Genomic DNA, 22,844 nt, shown 5'->3' with positions numbered 1-22,844 from the left:
TGTTGCCAGCTCTACCTTTTCAGCTGCTGCCGCCCCACGAAGGTTTTGCAGCCGGGACTGCAGGACTTCACTCGCAGAGCTCAGAGACTTCTGCAGGTTCTTGGCATCCTTCTCCAAAGCCTTCAGTAACTGCTCAGGGACTTCTTCAGGGGGGTTGGCCACAATCCTCTGCACAGCATCCAGCTCCTGATTCACTGGGAAGCTCAGCTCCTGCAGCTCAGAGCCCAGAGCCTGAGACAAAGACAGCATCGTTACATCTACGACGGGGTGACCTCACCTCCCTGCTGCCAAAACCCAGCAGGGGTTTTGGAGAGGCAGCTCCAAACACTCAGTCTAGAAAAATTCATCCCACCCTCCAGCCCTGCTCAGCTGCCAGCGCTCTCCTGCCTTTCTCCAGGCTGTAAAATTCATGTCAGCCAAGCTCAGGCTGCTGTCTGGGCAGGGTGGATGGATCAGAAGGAGGGATGAGGTTGGATATAAAAGCCTGTTAAACCTGAGACAAAACTCCCAGAAGCAGGGAGGGGTGCAAGGGCTGTGCAAGAAGCTGGGGAGAGGGGGAAAAACTCTGTCTAAACACCAGCAAAGCCTGGCCCAGCCTCACTCACCTCTGCTTGCTGCCTCAGGTCGTGCAGGGCTGCCAAATTCTGCTCTGCTGGCTGCACACGTTTGATTCTCATCTCGATGTCTCGGAGCATGGAGAGATAAGATATCAGCCTCTGGTCATGCTCCAGACACATCTTCTTGCTGAACTTGATCTGCAGAATCAGACAGGAAATCAAAGCTTCAAACTTAGGCAGAAAAGGAGACAAAGTGTTATATGAAATTCTGGGGTTTTTTTTCCAAAGGAGAAATTTGTTAATAACGTTCCCGCTCATGGACTTGCCACTTGCCAGCCTTATCTACAAGATTTACTACAGGAGAAATAAAACACACAGTTCTTTTTCCAACATAAGCTTATAAATGGCAAGAGATCTCTTGGAGCTGCAGCAAAAGTGCCAAAAAAAGAGAATTCTACTTGTTAGTCATTTAGCAGTAATGCTCCAGCAAAAGGAGCCACAACTCAGCCCTGAGTGTTTCCAGTTGTACATCACCAGCTCCTTTGCCAAACCCACTGCAGCTGATACTGCAACATCCACTCCTCATGCTTCAGCTGCCCTCTGTGCCAAGGATCTCAGGCAGATTTAGCACCAAACATCCACAAATAGCTCAGAAAAACTGCCTAAATAGCAAAAATATTCACTGACCTGGGCTGGCCTCGTGGAGTCCCTCGAGGTCTCCAGCAGCTCCCCCTCCACGATCACAGGTAAGAGCAAGCCCCGATCACCTGCACCTGGCTGCTTGCTCCTCTCCTGGGGGGGTTCTTCTTGGGGTTTTGGGGCAGCAGGGGCACCTCCTTGCTCTGCTCTGAGCTCAGCTCTTTGCTCGTGCTGTTTCTCCTCTCCAAGCTCCAGGGCCGCGGAGGTTTCCTGAATTTCTGTGGGCTCCTCTCTGATAATTAAGTCAAGGGGCAGTTCCTGTGCCACGGGGGCTGTGCTGGGCACATCCTGGGTGGTTTCCACCCTGGTGTCTTCCTGAGCAATCCTTTCCTCCAGACTCAGGGCCACCAAGGAATCATGACCATCCCCGGTCCCACCTTTCACCCCCTCTCGAGCTTCCCCGTGCTCGGGGGGCACAGGGAGCACCTGATCCTCTCTGGAGGTTTCTCTGTCCTTCCCAGGAATTCTTTTCTTTCCTTTTCCACCCTTGTGCTTGGCTGTGTCTCGTGCCAGCCCAGCAGCAGTCTCAGTGCTGGATTCGTGTGTTGGCTCTGGCACCCTGGAGACAAAGTGCTCCTCCTCACCCTTTTTCCTTGGAATTTCATGGGAAACCAGAGGAGGAAGGAGCTGCTTCTCTGCAGGTTTCTCTGGCTGAGTGCTGTCTCCTGGAATGCTGCCCTGCTTTGCTTTCTTTTTCTTGCTTTTCTTTTTCTGGGTAGGTCTTAGCTCAGTTTCACTTGTTTTTTCCTGATCAATGGCACCTTCTGTGCCAGAGGTTTCTCTTTCTGTGTGTTTCACAGCTTTTTTCCCTGCAAGCTCACCTCCCACAGGAACCCCAACCTCAGGGGGCTCTCCAGACTCTGCAGGACCCATCTGTCCCCTCCCTGGGCCCACACTGACAGATTCCCTGGGGGCTGCTGGTGTCTCCTGGACCACGCTGGTCCCTCTCTCTCCTTGCCCAGAAGTCACCACTGCACCTTCTCCACCTGCCACAACTCCCTCTGCCCTTACAAACTCTGTCCTCCTCCTCCTCCCCTCACCATCCTCCTCCTCGTGAAGCACCTCCGTGCCCAAGAACAACTGCTCCTTCTCCAAGCCCAGCCTCTCTGTTTTCTCTGTCCCTCCATCCACTTCTTCCCTCGTTTCCTTGCCCCGGGCTGCTCTCACTTGGGAGCTGCCTTTTGGGATCCCTTTTTCCACAGCCCCTGCCACCCCTGCCTCTTCAGGGAGAGACACCGTCCCCAACACTGAGGAGTGCTCTGGAATCACCTCAGCCTTTGCCTGGGGGTGATGAAGATGACGATGATGTTCATCTTGGGGATGGACAGCACCCTCTGAAGCTTCCTGGGGTTTTAATTTCCTTTCAGTCCGTGCTTTGGGGGATTTCTCAGTGGCAGCAGCTGCACTCTGAGCTGTGTCAACAGCTTCAGCTTGAGCTTTGGGCTCAGCACCATCAGACCTGGCAGATCTGGCAGGGAGGATGACACCTTCCTCTTTTGGGGATAGTTTTTCTATTTTTTCCTCCGGAAGTTGCATTTTTTCTACTTTGAAGACCTCAGAACCAACTTTCTCTTCTGATATTTGCACATCCCGAAGACCAGCAGCTAATTTTTGGCTAATCAGTCCTTTTCCAACAGCTTCCTTCACAGTCAACCTTTTCCCCCCGGGGGCATCAACAATTCCCCCAGCCCTGAGCTGGCTGGTGGCGATGACTTTGGCCATGGCCTCATCCAGCATGCCCTGCTCCACCGCTGCCCTCAGGGACAGCCTCTGGCTGACAGTGCCCTCCACCACCCCTCCAGCGTCTGCCTGTGCCTGCAGCAGCCTCAGGGCGGGCAGGGGGTCCACCCTGCCCAGCCTCACTGCCTCAGCACACGGCAGCTTGGTGCCTGTCGCCTCATCCCTGAGGGCCTGGAAGGGATGGACCTCCAGGTACCTCTGGCCCGACTCAATATCGATTTTACACTTCTTCAGGAACTCTGAGTAGGGCACAATCTTGCAGGTCTCGGGGTCTACGATGCCTTCTCTCATTTCTGAGGATGACAGGACTTTCTGCACCACCTGCTGGGGCACCAAGCCCTCCTGCACTGCCTGACTCAGCGCCAGGCGCTGGCCAGAGGCTGGATCAAGAATGGTTCCGCTCTCAGCCTGGATTTCCTGCACTTTCCTCTGGAATTCTGGGCTAACGAGCCCCAGTGACACTGCCTGGGGCAAGGGAAGCTTCTCCTTTGTAGCTGGATGGACAAAGTTCTGCAGGACCACACTTTCAGCTTTCCTGAGCTCCTTGCATAGATCTGGATTGATCAAACCGTGTTTCATGGCGTTGTCCACCGAAAGCCTCATCCCAGACACGTGGTGGATGATTCCTCCATCAGCAACCTGCTTGGTCAAGAGCTGAAAAGCTTTTTCCTTCTCCAGGAGCCCTTTTTCAACAGACTCTGCCACAGTCAGAGGCCGTTTGCTTTCAGGATCCACAATCCCACTGGTCTCAGCCTGTAAATTAATGAGCTTCTGCCTGGTGACCTCATCAGTGCCTTTCCCCTTGGAAGCCTTCTCCAGCTTCACCAGCTCTGTCTGACTCGTTGGCTCTATGAGGCCCAGATTTGAAGCCAAAGTCACGGACACTTTTTTGCCACGTTTCAAGTCAATGATCCCCCCAGTAACCACCTGCCCTTCCAGGATCCTCATGGCTGTCTCCTTGTCCAGAAGGCCCACAGCAGCAGCATCCTTGATGGAGTAGACAAAGTTGTTGCCTGGGTCCAGGACACCACTTATGGCTTTGTCAGATGTGAGGACCTTCTGGAGCAGCTTCTCATCCATCAGACCTTCTTCAATCACGTCCTCAGTGGTCAAGGGCTCACACACCTGAGAGTCAAAGAAGCCACTGAACATCTTCATCCTCTCCATGAGCTTCACAGCCGTGTGGCCAGACACCAGCCCAGAGGCCACTGCCTCGTCCAGCAGCAGGGTCCTGCCTGTCTGCTCATGGGTGATGCCACCGCTTTGCAGCTGCACCAGGAGCTCTTCCAAAGTGTCCTCTGCTTCCTCAGGGGCTGGCAGGGATGGTTCCTCAACGCCCTCATCACCCAGCACTTCTTCCTGCTCTCCTTCTTCCACTTTCAACACAGTTTCCATGTCCCTGCTTTGTCTCTCTGCTGGTGCTGCCTCCCCACGTGCAGGGAGCTCAACCTCCTCTCCTCCCAGCAAACCATTTTCAACTGTTCCCTCCTTGAGCAAATAAACCTCTCTCACATCTTCTGCCTCTCCTTCAGGTTCCCTCACACCCTGAGACCTCTCTGCCATGATTTGCAGTCTGTCTCTACTTTCTGGAACACCCATTGTTATGCAGATTTCACTTTTCACAACCACTGCCCCACTTTCCAATGTCCTCTTCTGATATTCAGGACCTTCCACTCCATCTGCTGCAGGAGGCTTGGACTCTTCTTCTGCCTCCATCATCATTTCCTCTGTTTCCCTGATTAATCCACTATCCAGGTCACTGGGAGGCTCTGGCATCAATAATTTTACCTCGTGTTTATCCTTGGTTGTAAAAGTGACCTGTTCTTTTCCAAATTCAGCATCAGTTTCACTCCTCACCATCTCCTGTTCAGTGGAAATCTGCTCCTGCTCTTCCACATGCAGGAAATCCTCTGCATCCTCCAAGGGGAGACTTTCAGGTCCCACCACCACCTCCCCATTCTCCAGAGCAGCTCTGGGGGGTAGGATCTTCTCACTTTCACCTTCTGAAGGAGCAAATTGAAGCTCAAGCTGCTGCAAAGCCAAACCATTGCAAGGTTCACTTTCAAGAGCTGTGTCTGCCCCTGTCTCCTCAAAGCCTTCCAACACCTGTGCACAGGATCCATTTTCTTGGCTTTGGAGGAGAGCTTTAGTGACATTGCTCAACTCTGCATCCACCAAGAGCACCTTGTGGCCATCGTGGATGTTGATGTAGCTGTGGGTCATCAAGTGGAACACCAGCCTTTCATCATCACTCCTGAGCAGAGGCTCCTCCTGACCTGTGGGGCTCCTTCCAGGGGAGCTCCTGCTTGGAGATCCAGGGAGCTGCACGCTGGCCAGGACATCAGGAATGGCTGTTGATTCCAGCCTCTTCACCACCTCTCTCTCCAGGACGCCCTGCTCCACTGCCTTCTGCCAGGACAGCACCTCTGTGGTTCCTGGGACAAAAACAGCCTGAAGGAGCTGCCTCTTGCTGAGAGCCTCCTCAATCAGCTCCGTGGAGAGGATCCCCTGCTCCAAAGCATCTGCAGCAGGGATGATCTCCCCTGTCTCTGGCCACAGCAGCCCCATGAAGGACCACAGGGATTCCAGGACCAGCAGTGCCATCCTTGGAGCTACCAAGCCCTTCCTGAGGGCCTCATCCATGGCCAGCCTCTCCCCCGTGGCGGTGTCCACGATCCCACCCGTCCGGAGCTGCCGGAGCAGGAGCGTGCAGGCCAAATCCTGGTCAACCAAACCCTGCCTGGCAGCCTCAGCCACGCTCAGCCTGTGTCCTGTCCTGGGGTCAACAATGCCACCAGCAAAGAGGTGGGCCTCCAGCAACCTGATGGTCACCTGCCTGTCTATCAGCCCCTCCTGGACGGCGCGGAAGATGCTGACCTCCCTGCCTGACCTCAGGCTCACCATCCCACCTGCCAGCTGCTTGACTGGGAGCAGCCTCAGCCCAGTCTCTTGGTGGGTGATGCACCTGTGCAGCAGCTCAGGCAGGCTGATCTTCTCAGCAGTGTTGGGGTCAATCAAATCCTTGCCAGCTTCCAGGTGAGCCAGGAGCCTGGCGTGAAGCTGGGGGGGAAGGAGCCTTTCTTGCACTGCTGTCTCCATGCTGATTCTGCCCTGCTGGAATTTAAAGCCCCCAGTGATGAGCTCAACCTCAAGAATCTTCAGCCCAATGCTCTCACTGATCCTCCCCTCTTCTATGGCAGCAACGACGGGGAGGAGCTGCCTCCCTTCACGTCTGACTTCTTCCACCTGCTGGAGAGCATCCTTCAATTCCTGCAGCACCTGGAATGCCCTGAGATCAATGATGTTTCTTGCCAGAGCTTTCTCCAAGGAGAGTTTCTCACTGGTCTCTGGGACAACTAAGTCAGAGGAGATCACCTGGGCCTCCAGGAGGGCCAGGCCTGTGTCCTGATCTATCAGACCTCTCTGCATGGCACCAAAGACAGGGAATATTTCTACTGTGCCAAGATCGATCACTCCTGCCATGGCCTCGCTGCCCTGGAACAGAAAGAGAAGGAAAAGAATTAAACCAAAATCCAGCATTTCCAGCACTCACTGCATGAGTTCAACCAAGGCCTCAGTTAAAAAAAAAAAAACAAAACCCAAAACAAAACAAAACAACAAAACAAACTTAAAATCCCCAAACAGGCTAGAAAGTCCTGAAGTGTTTCCAATCTAGTCCATCACCAGGGCAGCACCAAGATGCTTCCAATATCCACCAGCAGTAATGCAGCAAAGCAGCAAGCACCAAAACTCAGACTCATTCCTAACGCTCCACAGAAAAGAGGGCAGGAAACCAACGAGCACAACAAAGCCCTTCAACAACTCCAGCTTTAAAAAGCAAAGACAACACAAATCCCACTGTGCACTCACGGGGAAGAAAACCCCCCAAAACCACCCACTCTGGGGTAAAGAGGAACCTTCCCCAGCACAGCCTCCATGCTGATTCCTGCCATGCTGAAAATCCTGCACTTCCCAAGCAAACCCCAAGTGCCAGCATGGGTGGGGAGCAGCACAGGGCCCCGTGCCATGGAGCAGCTCCCAGCCATGCAGCAGGGCAGGAGCAGGACAGCTCCCCAGGCACGACCACGGCCCCTGCTCTGCCCACTCAGCACCTCCAGGCTGCTCCTCAGACAGGGCCAGGGGAGAAATGCAACAAGCTGGAGGTTCCAGCATGGGAACAGTGACAGAGGGACCACAACAACTACTGTGCTGTTTTTTGGAGGGGCTTTTCTTGCTGCTATCCCCACAGGGAGGGTAATAATTTAGGTGATGAAGTGTCTTTGTTCAAAGGCTCTTTGGACGTTTGGGTTTCTCCCAGTGCCTTTGGTTGGGTATAAGGCTGGCCCAAGCACTCCAAGATTTTTGTGGGGATAACAAGGAGGGAATCAGGACCATGGAATGAATTCCTTTTGCATGCCAACACCCTGCTGTGGGGACAGGAGGAACCTTCTGGGACAAGCTAAGCTCTCCACCACCATCGCCAGACCCTGACGTGCATACTCAGACGTGAACGAGCCGTGGAAAGACAGAGGAGAGGGAAAGGGGGGAAACAAAAGAGAAAGATAAAAAAAGGAAATGGATGGGAGGGAGGGGAGTAAAAGGCTTTTACTTACCGACTTGCAGGGTGTGCCTTGAGCAGTTAAAGACAGAGCCTTATGGAGCAGTTCAGCCGTATCACACACAGTGTAAAGCTTGGGGTTAGCGTCCAGCATGCGACTGCTTTGTTTTGCAAAAAGAACCCCACACACAGGTCCGTCCTCTTTCCCTTTTGTGTGTTTTGTTTGTTTAAATCCCAGGGGGGTTAGTTAAACTTGTAAGCAAGGATGTCAGTTAATCTCAAAAACAGTTGACATGAAACACAAACCATACAGGGACACATCATGCTCAATTTAGCGCGTTCTGCTTTGCATTTTTTGGTCTTTTGTAACTTCTTTCTGACAGTTGGATGTTTCCAGCAAGCAAATGTTAAAGAGTTCTTCATGCTCCCTCTACAGTGAAGCAGCAGCTCCGCAGCAGAGCCGCAGGGATGGTTCTGCAGACGGGGATTTAAGGTGAAGCCCCACTGCCATCTCTTGTTTTGCTGCCTGGGCTTCATCGAGTCTGTGAGTGAAAACTGTTCCAGCCCCAAAGCAGCCTCGTGCTGTGCCAAAACAGCTTGACAAGCCCTGGAGAAGGGTTTTGCTCTACAATAATTTTCCTGACCAAAAGGGAGGAAAAGGGAAAGGGAAAAAAGCATCCATTCCACAGGGAGGCTGCACCAAATCTGTGATGGCTTAACAAAATGATTTGTTCACCTTTCTGCTGCCAGCACAAGGGCTAAAGGGCTTGCAATAAAATAAATCATTTCCTGCTCTGAAACACCTGGAATGTGCTGCAAAGTCCAGTTTGGAGCAAAACACCACATATTTAGGTGAAAGCTGGACAGGCAGATCTCAAAAAAAGCAGCTCTGCCACCTTCTCCCCTTGAGTGGCTTGAACAGGGCTTCACTCACAGACCTGAGAGCCAAAACCTGCGTCTCACAGCCAGGTGTGAGCGGGCTGTTGCTTCAGGGTACAGGGAGCCAGCAAGCAAACACACAAAAATATCCATTGACACATGAATATACACTTAGAGAACACGCACACGTAAATCTGTGAATGACAGCTGGAACAGAGGCAATAAGGATGTGCTTCCAGCCCTCCCTACAAGCATGGAACCCGGTGGATGTGAACAGGGAACAGCTTCTGAAGGTCTCCCAGGTCAGCTGAGGAGCTGGATAATGTAATTGCCTCCCACAAGGAAGAGCTGCTTGCTTCAGCCACGGCTGAGGAAAACCCTTGGCCAGACCCTGAGGCCACGTGGGTCCCACCTTCCTGCACCCCCTGCCCTCAGGCAGCCTGTGGGGCTGAGCCCTCTGAGCTTACAGCCCCCAGAGGACACAGATCTCCTCAAGGGGACATTTCCAGGGCAGAATTCCACCTGCCACCCTTGCTCCCCAAGCACGAAGGAGCCTCGTGCAGAGGGCAGAGCCCTGATGGCAACCAAAGGACAACTCTCCCATGGAGCTGGGAGGCAGCAGGAAAACAGCTCCTGCTTGGCCTCCAGGCACCACCAGATGCTTTGGGTGACCATGAACAGCAGAGAAGGGAGGGCAACCACGTGCAAGAGGCTGTGAGTGGCCCGTGGCCAGCAGACACACGACAAAATGAAACCTTTTCCACAGCCTGAGGAGGCAAGGTGAGGAGTGAGCAGGGCTGAGCAGGCAGCAGTACCTTGTGCTCTGTCTCCTGAGCCAGCTGGCTCTGGAGCTGCTGGAGTTGCTCCGAGGAGTTGCTGCAGAGATCCTGGTAGGTTTCCTTCAGAGCACCGATCTGAGCAGAAATCTGGTCCTTTTCTGCTTGGGAAAGCCTGCAAGGGGAAGGGGAAATATCTCAGGATACTGTCCAAAGCAGCTCCACAGAGTACCACATCCTTCCAAGCACAGGAAAAGGCCAAATCCACCATGAGTCCTTTCCTCTCCCTGCCCTGCTCAGCTAAAACCTGCCAGGATAACTGAGCTAAGGCTGACCTGCACTGTAACAATCAAATCCCAAAATATATGGGGCTGCACCTCAACTAAAGAGGATTAATACTGTCCCATAGCATAAATGGGTTGCACATTTCACAGATCTCATTGCAGACAATGAAGAAGACAACAGTTGTGTGCAGCTCATTGTTTTTAACTGGAGTCAGGCACTGGATCCCATGGATCCACTGGCTCTAAGGAATCTCATTTCCAGCCCCTGTTCTCTCCCTGGTCACACTCACTTGTGGCTGTGTTTTGCCAGGAAGATTTGGGAAGTTTTGATGGCCTCAGACACCTGCTCCTTCTTCGCAGTCAGCTCCTCATTCAGGGCCTGGAAAAAAATTATTAAAAAGAAAGCAGGCATCTTAATGCAGACGTGAAAAAAGAGCAGAAGTTAAACCTCAGGGTCTGGTGTCAGCCCTGCTTTACCTGCTGCTCTGAGATGGATTTCTCAAGGTCTCCCAGCTCCCTGCTCCCAGCAGCAGCTGCCCTGCCCTGCACACTCTGCTTCAAGCCCAGGGCCCAGCCCAGGAGCTCCTTCACCTTGTCCACGTGCTCCTGCTTTTCCTCCTCCACCACTTTCTGCAAAGAGGGCAAGAAGGAGGAAGACAACCACGTCAAAAGGGATCTCCAAAGGGAGAGCAGCGCCCAGGACGTGCCCTCAGCACGGAGCAGCATCCCTGGGGCTGGAGGGGATGTGGGGACAGGCCCAGGGGTGTCCCCACCCTCACCTCCTCCTCCTCCAGCCGCCGCAGCGCGTCGCTGATGTACTTCACGTGCTGGGTGGTCAGAGTCACCAGGGCTGTGTAGCGAGTCCTCAAATCCATGAACTGCCAAGGGGGAAAAACAGAGGGAAAAGGGGCCTGTCAGTGCTGCTGGCAGACCCAGAGCGTCGCCCTGCACAGGACATGAGATGGATGAGGCAGCTCTGGCTCCCAAGGCACCTGGCAGAGCCGGGATGGCACCAATGGAACGCAGCAAGTCTGCTGGGGAGGGTGGTGGCCACACAAGGCATGCTGCACGACACTGGGGCGGATGCTCAGCTCTTACAGAGGGCTACCAGGATCTCTCATATCCACACAGAGCAGACAGGACCTCGGGGCCCTCAGAGGTTCTCATCCCAAAGATGCACACACAGCAACACTGCATGGTGCTCTGGTTATTTACCTCGCGAGGCTGAAGGGCTGAGCCGGCCCTGCTGGATTTGACCCAGGGCTTCCCAGGAGTCTAGGTATGGCATACCTGGTGCTTAGGGCACTAAGCCATCCTCTCTGGCTATTGGAAAAAACAGCGAGGGTGGAAACTTTATTCATACAAGAGAGTTCAGCAGGAAGGAGCTCATTTCACAGAGGCTGCTGGGTGGTTTTGCTGGGCGTGGAAGAACCCCCCACCCCGAAATTTCCCCCTGCTGAGCTTAGGTGGGTTCCTACCTCCTGGGTGATGGCATCTGAGGAGGAGAGCATCCGCCGGCGCTTCATGGGCGACTTCTGCTGCGACTCCACAAAGGCCCTGTAGGTCATCAGCTGCAGCTCATAGTCCTGAAAAGGTGGGGAGATGTGGGGCTTGTGAGATCTGCAAACTCTGCCAGGGCTGCTCCTGCCCAGCCCAGCCCAGCCAGGAGCTGTACCTTGACGGCAGCCGAGTACTGCTGGGAGAATTTCTGACACTGGTCCAGCTTGGCTTGGTTTTTCTCAATTTCTGCAGCCAAAGCCTTCAGGGGAATTCAAAGCAAAAATAGTTGTCAGGAACAGGTTGGCTGAGTTGTTGCCCAAAGAAGCCGTGGATGCCCCAACCCTGGAAATGTTCAGGGTCAGGTTGGATAGGCTTGGAGCAACCTAGTCTGGTGTAAGGTGTCCCTGCCCTTGGCAGAAGGATGGAAACAAGACAATCTTGGAGATCCCTTGCAACCCAACCTTTCTGGGATTCTGTGACAGCAGCCACGGGACGTGAGCAGAATTCCGGCCCACATCCCTGCACTTTTGGGTAAAATCTCCAACTTTTCACGCAAGACCTCATCTGCACCTCGAGCCAAGCAGAGCTCCTCCACTTCCCAGACACCCAGCTCAGGCCTGCAGCCTCTTCCTGCTGCTTTTCATATTTGCAAGCTCAGAGATGAAAAGAAGTGACACGGCCACGGCAGCAGGGAGACACCACAAGGTCGTGCCTCACCGTTTGCTGGCTGAGCTGCTCCGACAGCACCCGGCTGTCCTCAGCCTGGCCGGGCTTCATCAGCTCCTGCTGGGCTGTGATCTCCTCAATCCACTGGATCAGGGCGCTGTGGCACTGCCGGTAATCGCTCAGCACCTCCTGGATGCTCTCCAGCTCCGTGTGGCTGAGGGAAAACCACCACAGGTAAGAGGAGGCCGGGGGTGAAATGCCACCAGCAGCAACGCCAGGCTGAAAACTTCCACCTCCACCAAGCTGGAGGATGAGAGGGAATGAGGGAGGGAGGGAGGGAGGCAGGAGGGCTCTCACCGGGTCTCGATCTGCGCGCAGACGTGCTGCCAGCGGTCCCACAGCTGGCTGCCCTTCTCCTGGAAGCGCTCCAGGTCGATGCTGCGCTCCTGCCTCAGCCTGAACAGCTGCTCCCCCACCTCCTTCGCCTTCCCCATCTCCTCCTCCAGCGTGGAGAACACGGAGCCCTTGTCCTTCACCTCCCCCAGCCATTGCTGCAGAAGGAGACAGCAGCGGGTCAGTGTCACTGAAAGCAGGAGGGACCAAGCCAGAGCTGCCCTCCCAGCCAGAGGTGACACAGCTGGGAAGGGGTTAATGGGTTTATCTTCCCACTCTCCTTAGCCTGCAAAGAACTGGGAGGTGTAGAATGAAGGGGAACATGGTCCCAGGTCAGACTGGTGCAGGCCCTGCCCCACAGCAGCAGACAGAGCACAAACCACAGCACCTCCTCGACACTCACAAAGCGATCAGGGCTCTCATATCAGCAGCATGAAATCCTCTCAAAATGCATCAAGGCAAGAAAAATGTCCCACAGTCCAAATTCAGCAGAAAAAAAGGGGAGGACACTGCTTGACAAGCCAACAGCACCAACCTGCAAGGCTGTCCTGTGGGTCTGAATGGCTGCCAGGTCAGCAGGAACAGCCTCCTCCTGGCTCAGCTTCACCTCGTAGCCTTTGACCAGGGATTCTGCTCCCTGGGTGCTGCGGATGATGATGTCAACCGTCTTCAACCTGGCAAATCAAACAGAACACAATGGCAGCCCAGACGTGGCACAGACCTGGAGGCTGCACCACCCGCTGCAGGGGGATGGATTCACTTACATCCACCACCAGGTGATTTGGAGGGACAGAACAAGGCCTTTAGTGAACTGGGAACACTCCAAAGGGTGCTTGGGAACAGAACACATCCCAACTCACTTTTCCAGGTAGATGGAAGACAGCCCATGTGTCTGCTCCATCTTGTTCACCACCAGGTCCAGCTCTGAACGCAGCTGGGGCGTGCTGGGCCCGGCAGGAGCTCTGTCCAGGAAGCTGCAGCACCTCTCGGACACAGCCCGGAGCTCCGCCTGCAGCTGCTGCAGATCCTCCTGCGTGCGCTGCAGCGGGGGAGACAGCATGAAAGGAGAGCCCAGACAGGCAGGGAAAAGGCAGGAGTGCCCTTGGCAGAGCAGCTGGTAGGACACGAAGCAGGCAGCCCACCTGCCGAGGCTCCCTGCAGCGAGATTCCCTCAAACCCCGCGCCCTCCACCCAACACAGAGGAGCTGCAGCCACTTTTGGCCATCTCAGCCCTGCCCTGGGCAGCTGCCAGGCCTGACCTCCTGCTCTGCCATGCGGATGGTGTTCTCCTGGATGGTGTCACCCTCTGCCCGGGCGCTGCTGGGGGCCTGGATGCGGCTCACGAGGCGCTGCTCGCACTCCTCCAGCCGCAGGCGGATGTTCTTCAGCTCCGACAGGTACGTCCTGGCCACGGTCTCATCCTTGTCCTCTGCAAGCAGACACACACAGAAGAGCAGCTCAAGCACCACTGGCCAGCATCTGTCCCAAACAGGGATCCCCGAGGCTGAGCGCTGCGCTGGGATCTCTGCTCAGATGGAAAACACCTTAATTGAATCATTAAATCATCAAATCATCTCCTTCTGGAAATGAGCCCAGCCATAGGGAACCTCACTGGAGTCCTCAGTCCTGGTGGGACTCACGGTGTCACAAGTGCCACCACCACCACAGGTATTTTCCCAAAGACTAACTGCAGGAAGAGCTCCTTGCTTGGAACGCATTCCCTTTGCCAATACTACGAGGGGAAGAGGACTCAGCAGCTCAGCAGAAGCTGCAAAGCCAAGGCCTCTCTGCAGGAATAGTGCTGGACAAAGGCCGAACACTTGGATGGATGGATGGAGAAATGAGGAGAGCAGCTGCTCACACCATCACCCAGCTAGTCAGGAAAAGAAGAACACGAAGCCGTCCCATAAATCCTTTGTTTATGAGTTCCCACAGCTCCTGGGTAAAGCATCAGGCCCTCTGAAGCTCACCGTTCTCCATGGACTCCAGCAGCTGCCGGATGTGTTCCTTGGAAGACTCCACTTCCTCCTCCAGGCGCAGCCGGTCCGACACGGAGAAGAGCTCCGAGTCGCGGCTGTCCTGCAGGAAATCCTCGTAGTGGGCCTGCAGGCTCTTCAGGGCTTGCTGACACTCCCCCTGAGCCAAGGATCTCAGCTGCGAGTGGAGAAAGAGGCACATCCAAACATCAGAACAGCCAACTGCGCCGCCTTCATCTGCCCAAGGAGTGTTTTCAGAGGGGGAGAGGTAAATCCTCTGTATCAGACCCGTGCCTCCCTCCAGCTGTGCTCGCTGCCTAGTGAAATGCTCAGTGAACAATCTCAGCAGCAGCAAATTCCTGATGCTCTCTTTACTGGGAAAAGCTGCAATCCTTTTGCACAGCACCCCCAAACTCAGGTTTTCAAGGTGTGAATTGTTGCCCTTTTCCCCATTCCTGTAAACTGTGACCCTTTTCAAGGTGTGCACTGTTCCAGGTGTAAAGACCCTCTATTTTCCCCTCTCTTTGGCCACACAGAGAAGCCTGGAGAGCAGCATAACCCCAGAAGCAGGCAGGGAAGTTCCTCTGCACCTTTTCCATGCTGAAGCTCTGCACCAGGGCTATGTCCTTCCTCAGGTAGTTCCAGGAGATGAGGCTCTTTGTGTTCACGTGCAGCTGGTGCCAGAGAGCCATCACTTTCTGGTACAGCTGCTCCACCCTGCAAAGGGAAAGGAGCAGATCCATCAGGCCTGGATCTTCCCAGCAAAGCCAGCCCTGATCCTGTTAATCCTGCAGCCATCACTGGCAGACAGCAGCCCCCCAGTCCAGTGACCCCAGTCTGGCACCACGCAGGGAGTGATGCTGCTGCTGTTCAGTGCCAGAGATCCCTGGGGGGGATCCCTCCTCCCAAATTGTCATTTTTTCATTTTGCAAGCTACTGCAGCAGTCTCTGCAATGGAGTTTGCAGCTGTAGAACCATGAGGGATTCCTTTCCTCCTCACAAACCACTTTCACTCCTCCATCCCCACTCTCTTCCCATCCCCACCCCAAATCTGTCCCCTCCCGTGCCACCATCCCAGCTCTCCGTGACTGTCACCAAGTTACCTGTTGGCCATCTCGATGGCCTCTTTGTTGGGTGGGGGGATCAGGAAGCAGACAGAAGGCACCATGGCCTCGTTCCCTGTGGGGCTGATCACCTTCCACTTGGTCCTCTGGGAATTGTCCTCCAGGACACACTCGTCGTTCCTGCAGATGGTGATCTGCAACAGCACCAGGAGCCCATCAGAAAGCAGCAGCAGGGCTGTCCCTGCTGCCAGCCCCTCTCCTGGGGGTGAGCCAGCTCCCAGAAAGACACAGATGGATGTGTTTTAGTGGAGCAGCAGCCTGGAACGGTGCCAGGCAGTGCGGCACGCTCGTGCCGGGACAGGAAGGGACACGGAAGTCACAGGGAGCTGGCTGCCACCCATGAGCTTGTTTGGCTGAGATGATGAAGCCCATCCTCCTTGGAAGGGGGAAGGACTCCAGCTCCTGCCCAGAATAAATCTGAGACATGGAAATGTGCTCCAGGAAAAACATCCCTGCTGTTTCCCTCCCCCTGTCTTCCCACTCCGCTCCTGCTCTCCACTGACAGATCCCGCGGCGCTCATCCCAAACCAGCCTGGTGTCCCTGCCTTGTCCCTGCCTCCCCTGCACCCTGCCAGCCCTCACCTCGATCTGCCTGTAGTCACAGACAGCCTTGATGGGGATGGTGCTCCTCACGGCGTGCTCAGGGTTCCTGGGCCGCAGCTGGACGATGCTTTTGGACCTTCCCACCAGGCTGGCAACCGAGCTCTTGGACTGGATCAGCTGCTCCTTCTCGTCCTGCCAGGGACAAGGAGCATGGGATGCTCAAGGATGGGGAGGGGAGGTCTGTCCTGGGCATCTCAGCTCGCCCCCCACCCCAGTGCTGGCCTGCAAGGGGTGAGCAAACACATCCTGCTGCCCTGGCAGGATGGGAGGAGGGCTCAGGAAGGGGATGGGACATCCCTGCTACTCCCACTGCCCTGCAAAGCCACATGCACACCTCCGCCTCTCTGGCTGGTAGGACAAGAAAATGTTTTCTTTCAAAAGGGTAAAAAAAAAAGAGCACACAACATCCACCAAAAGAAAGTCCCAGGAGCTGGGAGGGGACAATGTCCAGCCCAAAGCTGGGGATGTTCAGCTGCCTGGAGGAGAGCCCAGGGAAGCATGCTCCCTTCTCTAAAGCAGAGGATGAAGGGGTGTTTAACCAATGCTGGAATGGGGAATGATGAATTATGGGGATCAAACATCTCAGGAGAAGGGGCTCGGGCTGGAGCGATCGCACAGGCCTCTGGCTTTGGGGAGAAATCTGCCAGCTGGAGGAAATGGGTTCCTACAAATCCCTGCTGGGCGTGGGGATGGCACCAACCCGGGGGGAATGGTGGCAAAGCTCCCCTGGCACAGCCTCTGGCACCGTGGAGACCCGTGCAGATCACAGCACTGGCAGCTCGTGTGGTTAGTGACAGCTCAGCCCGTGCTGCCTGTGGCAAAGGTTTCAAAAAGAAAAAGGATCCCAGAAAAGGTCCTCCCTCATGCTTGGTACTCTGGGGTTGGTTAGTGTGCTAAGACAGTGGAGGAGATTTTAATGGTTAAAAAATAAAATTAAATAAAATTAAAATAAAAGAATAAATGATTAAATAAACTACCTGTGCCTGTCCCAGGGAGCATGATTGGAAGAAATACAACTTTAACTTATTAGGTAAAAAAGAGTAATATAGCTGAGCTCAGGGCAGCTGCCCCAGTCCTGGGTTTGGGGCCCCTCTCTGGCTGCCCAGAACAGCCTCTCCCACCCCAGATGGCACCTGCCAGACTCCTGATGTTCCAGGGCTCCCAAACACAGGCCCCAGGAGCCAGCCTGGCTGCTCCAGGTCCTGGCAGCACCAGAGACAGGCCAGGACAGCCCCGAGACCGTGACAGAGAGGATGGGGGAGCCCCCAGGCCTCCAGGAGAGAAAACAGTGCTGATGCACCCATCACCCCCAGCAAGGGCACCCCAGTGGCACTGGGGACACCCTGCTGTGCACTTCTTGGTGACCACCTGCCTCCACACACTCAGTGTCACCTCCTGGCCCTGCCAACACAGCCCAAATCCTCCCCTGCCCCTGGTGTCAAACACCAGCTGATGCTTTGCTCCTTGGGGGTTGTTTTTAGGTTGGTTTTTTTCAGGCCAAATCAGGCAAGAAGGTGACAGTGCCACGGCCCAGGCTCTGCCCTGCTCAGCTAAGCCAGGCCACGTGCTCAGAGATCAGCCCCTGGCACAGCCAGGCTGCCCTGGCTCTCCCCCATGCAGCAGGATGGATTAACACAGGATTTGGGCTGGATAAAGAGCAGGCATTTCTCCACCAGCTCCAAAGCAGAAGCAGGAGCATCCCAGAGGCCCTGCCTTTGTCAGCAGCACTCGAGCAGGATGGCAGGGTGGGCATGGCTGGGGCAGGAGCAGCTCACACGTCAGGCTGTGACCCTGCACAGCCAGCACAGGCTGCCTGCCCCTCACCCTGAGGACACACAGAGCTCAGATGGTGCCTCTAAATGACAGTGACCAACTCCAGCTGGGGCCACCACAGCCTGCAGCTCATTCAGCAGCTCCAAGGGCAAGCAAAGCACTGCCTGAGGTGGAACACAAACCACATCCCACCAAACTGTGGGGACGAGGAGCCCAGCTCTCCCTGGGGAGCAAAGAGGTGTCCCGGGTGACCAGAGCAGGGTGGTGGGGTGTCAGAGAACCCACCATGGAGTCCTGCAGGAGGTCCTCCAGCCGTGTCAGGCTCGTGTTGTGGTCACAGGAATATTTCCTTTTGATGGAGTCCTGCAGGTTCCGCAGGTACGTCTCCGACTCCCGGGCGTCGCTGAAGAACTGCCGAGGCAAAAAGGGTCACAGGGAGCTGGGCAAGGCCCCTGAGCAGCCTGAAGGCAGGCAAGGAGCACCCCAAAGGCTCAGCCAGAACTCCTGACACTGCTCTGGCTTCAGGGCTGCAAGGGCAGGATCATCCCAGGTGGATGAGCAGAACTACAGGGAGGTCGATCCCTTTTTCCCCAGAAATGCCCAGGGAGCAGCTAACAGATATTCCAGAGAAAACACAAATCCCTCCTTGCCTCTCCACCAAGGACAGCAGCAGGGTGAGGAGCTCACGGGTGGGATTCAGTGGATGGGACGGAGGGAATTTGGCCCCAAATACCTGGAAATAAGCAGCGTTCTCCTTCACGTGCTGCTCCACGCACAGGCAGAGCTGCTTGATCCACTGCCACTGGGTGTGCACAGCAGCACTGTAGGCCTGTGGGAAACACAGAAGGGGCACTGGAAAAGGGCTTTCACAGCCAGCAGGGGCACAGCAAGGACACAGCAACCCGAGGGAAGGACAGACATGACCAAAATCTGGCTGCAGCCAGGAGGGTTTGGACACAGAAGATGGCAGACCCTGTCTCAGTGCCCCCATGTCACCCACGATGCCAGAGGCAGGAACAGTTTTGCTTTTACTCCATGGAAAATGTTCCCACAGACCTTTGCTTCACCACCACAGTGTCCCTGGAAGCCTGGGTGACCCCAAGGCTGTTCTCTGCATCACCTCTCTGTGGGGAAGGCTCATGCTCTGTGTGTTTGTGTCTTAATTGAGGTGGTGATTATTTGAGAGTGGCCACTTCCCAAAATTAAAAAGCTCTACCGCTGCACTGATGTCCTGGCACCACAGAACACTTCACCAGGCACTGTGGGGTGAGGCAGCGAGTCTCCCAGACCCAGCTGAGGTGATCTGATCCTTGGGAAGCCCACAGCTCTGGCAGGCTCCTGCTCACCTCCACGGTTTGCTTGGCCGGGTGGTTCTCCAGGGAGAGCAGCTCAGCCGTGTCCTGGAGGGAGCGGAAGATGTCCTGCTTCTCTTCCAGCTCTGCTGTCAGCTCCTGCAGGAGGCAAAGCCCAAACCTCAGCTCTGGCACCTCGCTCAGACCACGTGTCCATGTGGAAGTTCTAAAGGAGGTACCAGCGGATGCCAGGGAATCCAGCACGGCACCACAGCCCCATTCCCAACAGGAATCTGTCTCCTGGGTGCCAAACTGGCACTGGGAACCTGCCCAGGGACCTCTTCAGCTTCACACACTCATTGTGGAAAGATGGGAATTTGTTTGTACTGCTGTAAAGAGGAATCAATTTTCCCCTTTGGCTCAGACTTATCACCCTCGCCCCCACTAGTTCAAGATGCCTTGAGCTCCAAAAGAATGCTAAAAATACATCTTTTGATGCCTTTTTGATTGCAATTCAATGGAACACACACATTCATTTCACTTTCTGCTCTGGGGAGAGCTTCCATCAGCTCTGTTCAGGCACAACAAGCTCAGGGAGCTGGGAAGGAGCATCCAGCCTCAGGATTTCGGGTCTGCTGGGAGCTGAGGGCTCCACAGAGGACCAAAAGCAGCACCTGCCCTCCCTGCACTCACTGAGAAGTAATTCTTCTTGGCTGCAATGTTGGGGTTGTTGTCACTCCAGTCGTAGGCCAGCTCCTCCTCCTCCTTCTCATTCAGCCAGATCAGCTCAGCAGTGGCCCGGGACACGAATCCATGCAAGCTCTGGAGGTGCCTCAGCCTGAAGCTCGAGGTTTCCTGGACACAAGAAATGGTTTCTTATTCCTCCTCCCTGCTCTGTAGCTGATGGTTTTTTCCCCCTCTCCCCAGCCCTGGAGCAGGGAGGGTCCCCAGGCTCCCTGGGCAGTGCTGGGAGCCCACTCACCATCAGTTTGCAGTACTGAGTCTCCAGCTTGCCCAGGGTCTCCGTGTAGCTCGCGCGGAAATTCGGGGACATTTTACCCTGAAGGATGAGAAACGCTCTGTTACCCACCACAGCACAGCATCGCCCAGAACCCCATCCCCAAATCCTCCTCCACAGCTCTGCATGAGGAAGAGGAGGGTGGAGAGGTTGGCTCAGGGCAGCTCTGCATCAACTCAGAAGCTCCATCCTTAAAAATCCCCTCCATCCCAGGCATGTGACCCACGAGAGCTGATCCCAAGGCCCCCATTTCCCACGTGGGGCCATGCCTGGTGTCCCCCACCATACCTCATACATCCTGGCCTCCTTGACGCTGGAGCCCAGGTCCTCCACGCTGGCGTGGACGTGCCTCTGGGTCTCCAGCTGGGACTCCACGCTTGGCAGGTCAGTGCCCCACTCTGCCCGCTCCAGTCTCATCTGAAACCAAGAGGCTCGGGTCAGCACTGCTCATTCTGCTCTCAAAGGGACACCAGGAATCCTCCCGGGTCACCCCAGAGGGAACAAACACCTCCCAGTCTTGGTGGAAGATCCTAAGGCAGTGCTCCAACCCTGGATATTTCTGGGACAGCCTACACCAGCTTCCCACCCACACCAGACCAAGCATCAGCTCCCAGCTTTGAAAGGCTCCTGTGATCCCCAGTGGCCAGCAGGACCACAAGAGAGAAAACCCAGCTCCAGACAGAAGCCTCAGATCTCCAAAAACGACCAACCACCAAAGCAGCTGCTCCCAGATAAAGGCAGCAGAAGGCCTGTGCTCAGGCCCACATCAGCCTGGCTTGGCCCAGCACCCACCTGCATCTCCTCCACCCAGGCCAGCAGCTCGTAGACGAAGCGGAGGCTGCCTTCATCTTCAGAGGAGGAGATGGCCACCAGCTCTGTCCTGGTCATTGGCTTCCTGAACCAGGAGGCCGAGGAGGTGTGGAGCCCCTTGGTCAGGGACTCGCCCTTCAGGTGTGTTGTGCTCAGCGTGGACGTGGGCACCAGCTCCAGGGTGGAGAAGTGACCCTTCCTGTACAGGTTGGTGCACTCCAACCTCAGTGTCACCAGCTCGTCCTGCAGCCTCATGATCCTGGGGAAGCAAGCAAGGAGAGGGTAAGTACAGGAATGTGCCCACTCTTGGTGGAGTGACAAAACTATGCTTTGACTCCTTAAAAAGGAAATAAGCTCAGAAGTTTCTCTCTTTAATTAGATGAAAAGACACCTCATAGGACATGGGGGGCTTCACCCCAAACTTAAGGATAGCCAATTGGAGAGGAGCTAAAAAGTCTTGCCTAAGCAATTTACTAGAAAAAGAAGAGAGCAAAGAAACTAATTGCTTTTGTGAGGTATTTTACCAGCAGCAAGAACTTCTTGCACTTAGCTTGGTAAAGGGTTGTCCTGGTTCAGGGCAAATTTGGGAGATAAAAGGTGTAAAACAGTTATTTTGTTATTTTGCCTTTTATTAAAACGTTTCTGTTTCCAACACTACCACAGCAGCCATCCTGCTGAATTGATGCCTTCTGAGGCAGCTGAGCTACCTTGGGTGTGAAATAAACCTCCAAGAGCTTATGAAACCTGGCTCGAGGAGACCATCCACCAGGTGAGGAGATGGACAGGCGCCCCCTCCTTGCCCTGCAGAGATGTGAGCCCCTGAGGAAGCCCCTGCACGCTCACCTGAACACCAGCTCCTCCAGCTGGTAGTAGTTCTCGTCGCGGAGGATCTGCACGTCCGCCTGCAGCTGGCGGATGAGCCCCTCGCTCTCCTGCAGGTACACCACCACGTCCGACTCGTGCTGCACCGGCTGGCCCGACTCCAGGTGAGCAGCATCCTGAGGGGACACGGCACGCTCAGGGAAGGGTCCCCTCACACCAGGAGAACCCCACAGCACGCCAGCACACAGACTGGAAACACCTTTGGGTGCACAAGTTTAGCTGGAGCACAACATGGATCCGTCCCCTCACACCACACCCAGGACAAGCCCTTTAGAAAAACTTCTGGAGGTGAACCGAAAGCTTCCAGGAATAGAAGGGATCACCATTTTTAGCTCCCAACCCTTTCAACCAACATCTCTTTCTCCCATAACAAAGAAAGTCTCTTCAGAAACCTGCTCCCTACCCAGGGTCTGCCACTGAGTCCTTTCTGCCAGATTTTGGGGGGTTTAAGCCTCATTATATAACAAAAAATACATAACAAGCTTTTCCAGAAGTGCTGTTCTCCTCCACACCAGCACCTCTGCAGATGTCCAGCCCCACTTACTGCATTCCCAGAGACAAGACCATTCCCCACCCCCTGTCCTCAAGGTGATCTGTGGATCACCAAATATCTGCCACCTCCCCTAGAGCACCTCTGGAACTGGCTCAAGGGCAGAAAAAAAAGGAAAACATTCCAGGGGAACCCACCACCCCAGGCAGAAGAGAGGAGAGGAGATGGGCACAAAACAAGAGCAGGAAAACAAAGAAATCAATAAAATCAGGAGGAGGAAACGGCACTCCCCACTCACAGCCTGCAGCGTGTTCTTCGCCAGGGTGAGCTTCTCCTCACAGCTCAGAGCACCATTCTGGATTTTGTTAGCGATTTGTAGCAGCAATTCCAGTCTGGAATGACAGAGGGAGGTGAGAGAGGGGCTCTGGATGTCGCTCTGGCCAGAGGAAGGAGCAGGGATGTCCCTGCCAGGGGCACAGCACCCACCTCTCCACCGCCGGCCGCAGGAGCTTCTCACGCTCCAGCATCTCGATGATGAGCTTGCCCCACTCCTCCTCCACATCGTTGGGGTGGTAGCCCTGGGGCAACTTGATACGTCCAAATTCAATCCAAACCTGGGGGAAACATGGGCAGAATGGCATTTCCCACCTCTGCCCTGAGCTGCCTGGGGATTGCAGAGAGGGAAGAGGGGCTCTGCCCCCGCTCCTGCAGCGTGCTGCTCGCTGCCTCGTTTGTCCTGAGGGGTATTCCCACCTCTTCACTCCAAAATAAACCTGAACTGAGCACTTTTTAGTGCTGCTAAAAAAGCACAGCATTCCCACCTG

At 55.0% G+C, this 22,844-nt stretch overlaps 1 protein-coding gene across 22 annotated transcripts in view; it reads right to left on the bottom strand.

The window, feature by feature from the left end:
• Positions 1-22,844, bottom strand: part of MACF1 (microtubule actin crosslinking factor 1) — a 138,369-nt gene that overhangs the window by 70,147 nt on the left and 45,378 nt on the right. For 19 of the 22 annotated variants that reach the window (XM_039733486.1, XM_039733479.1, XM_039733488.1 and 16 more), the window contains 28 exons: positions 22,507-22,634; positions 22,319-22,412; positions 21,492-21,646; positions 20,631-20,907; positions 20,127-20,255; positions 19,803-19,880; positions 19,514-19,675; positions 18,875-18,979; positions 18,262-18,357; positions 17,814-17,939; positions 15,735-15,887; positions 15,132-15,286; positions 14,619-14,745; positions 14,023-14,206; positions 13,312-13,481; positions 12,913-13,091; positions 12,588-12,726; positions 12,017-12,210; positions 11,711-11,873; positions 11,169-11,252; positions 10,972-11,079; positions 10,273-10,371; positions 9,971-10,123; positions 9,784-9,872; positions 9,249-9,384; positions 1,245-6,491; positions 606-755; positions 16-231 (listed from right to left, as the gene is read on the bottom strand). In XM_039733486.1, coding sequence (XP_039589420.1) covers positions 16-231; positions 606-755; positions 1,245-6,491; positions 9,249-9,384; positions 9,784-9,872; positions 9,971-10,123; positions 10,273-10,371; positions 10,972-11,079; positions 11,169-11,252; positions 11,711-11,873; positions 12,017-12,210; positions 12,588-12,726; positions 12,913-13,091; positions 13,312-13,481; positions 14,023-14,206; positions 14,619-14,745; positions 15,132-15,286; positions 15,735-15,887; positions 17,814-17,939; positions 18,262-18,357; positions 18,875-18,979; positions 19,514-19,675; positions 19,803-19,880; positions 20,127-20,255; positions 20,631-20,907; positions 21,492-21,646; positions 22,319-22,412; positions 22,507-22,634 — 9,096 coding nt within the window. Of the gene's footprint in view, positions 1-15; positions 232-605; positions 756-1,244; positions 6,492-9,248; positions 9,385-9,783; positions 9,873-9,970; positions 10,124-10,272; positions 10,372-10,708; positions 10,817-10,971; positions 11,080-11,168; positions 11,253-11,710; positions 11,874-12,016; positions 12,211-12,587; positions 12,727-12,912; positions 13,092-13,311; positions 13,482-14,022; positions 14,207-14,618; positions 14,746-15,131; positions 15,287-15,734; positions 15,888-17,813; positions 17,940-18,261; positions 18,358-18,874; positions 18,980-19,513; positions 19,676-19,802; positions 19,881-20,126; positions 20,256-20,630; positions 20,908-21,491; positions 21,647-22,318; positions 22,413-22,506; positions 22,635-22,844 lie in introns of those variants that run through there. The other 3 variants (XM_039733499.1, XM_039733501.1, XM_039733498.1) reach the window with 2 other exon arrangements.

This window comes from Passer montanus, unplaced genomic scaffold (assembly GCF_014805655.1).
Source record: "Passer montanus isolate IOZ18808 unplaced genomic scaffold, ASM1480565v1 scaffold89, whole genome shotgun sequence".
Classification (NCBI taxonomy): Eukaryota; Metazoa; Chordata; class Aves; order Passeriformes; family Passeridae; genus Passer; species Passer montanus.
This window is presented reverse-complemented; position numbering and strand designations above follow the sequence as displayed.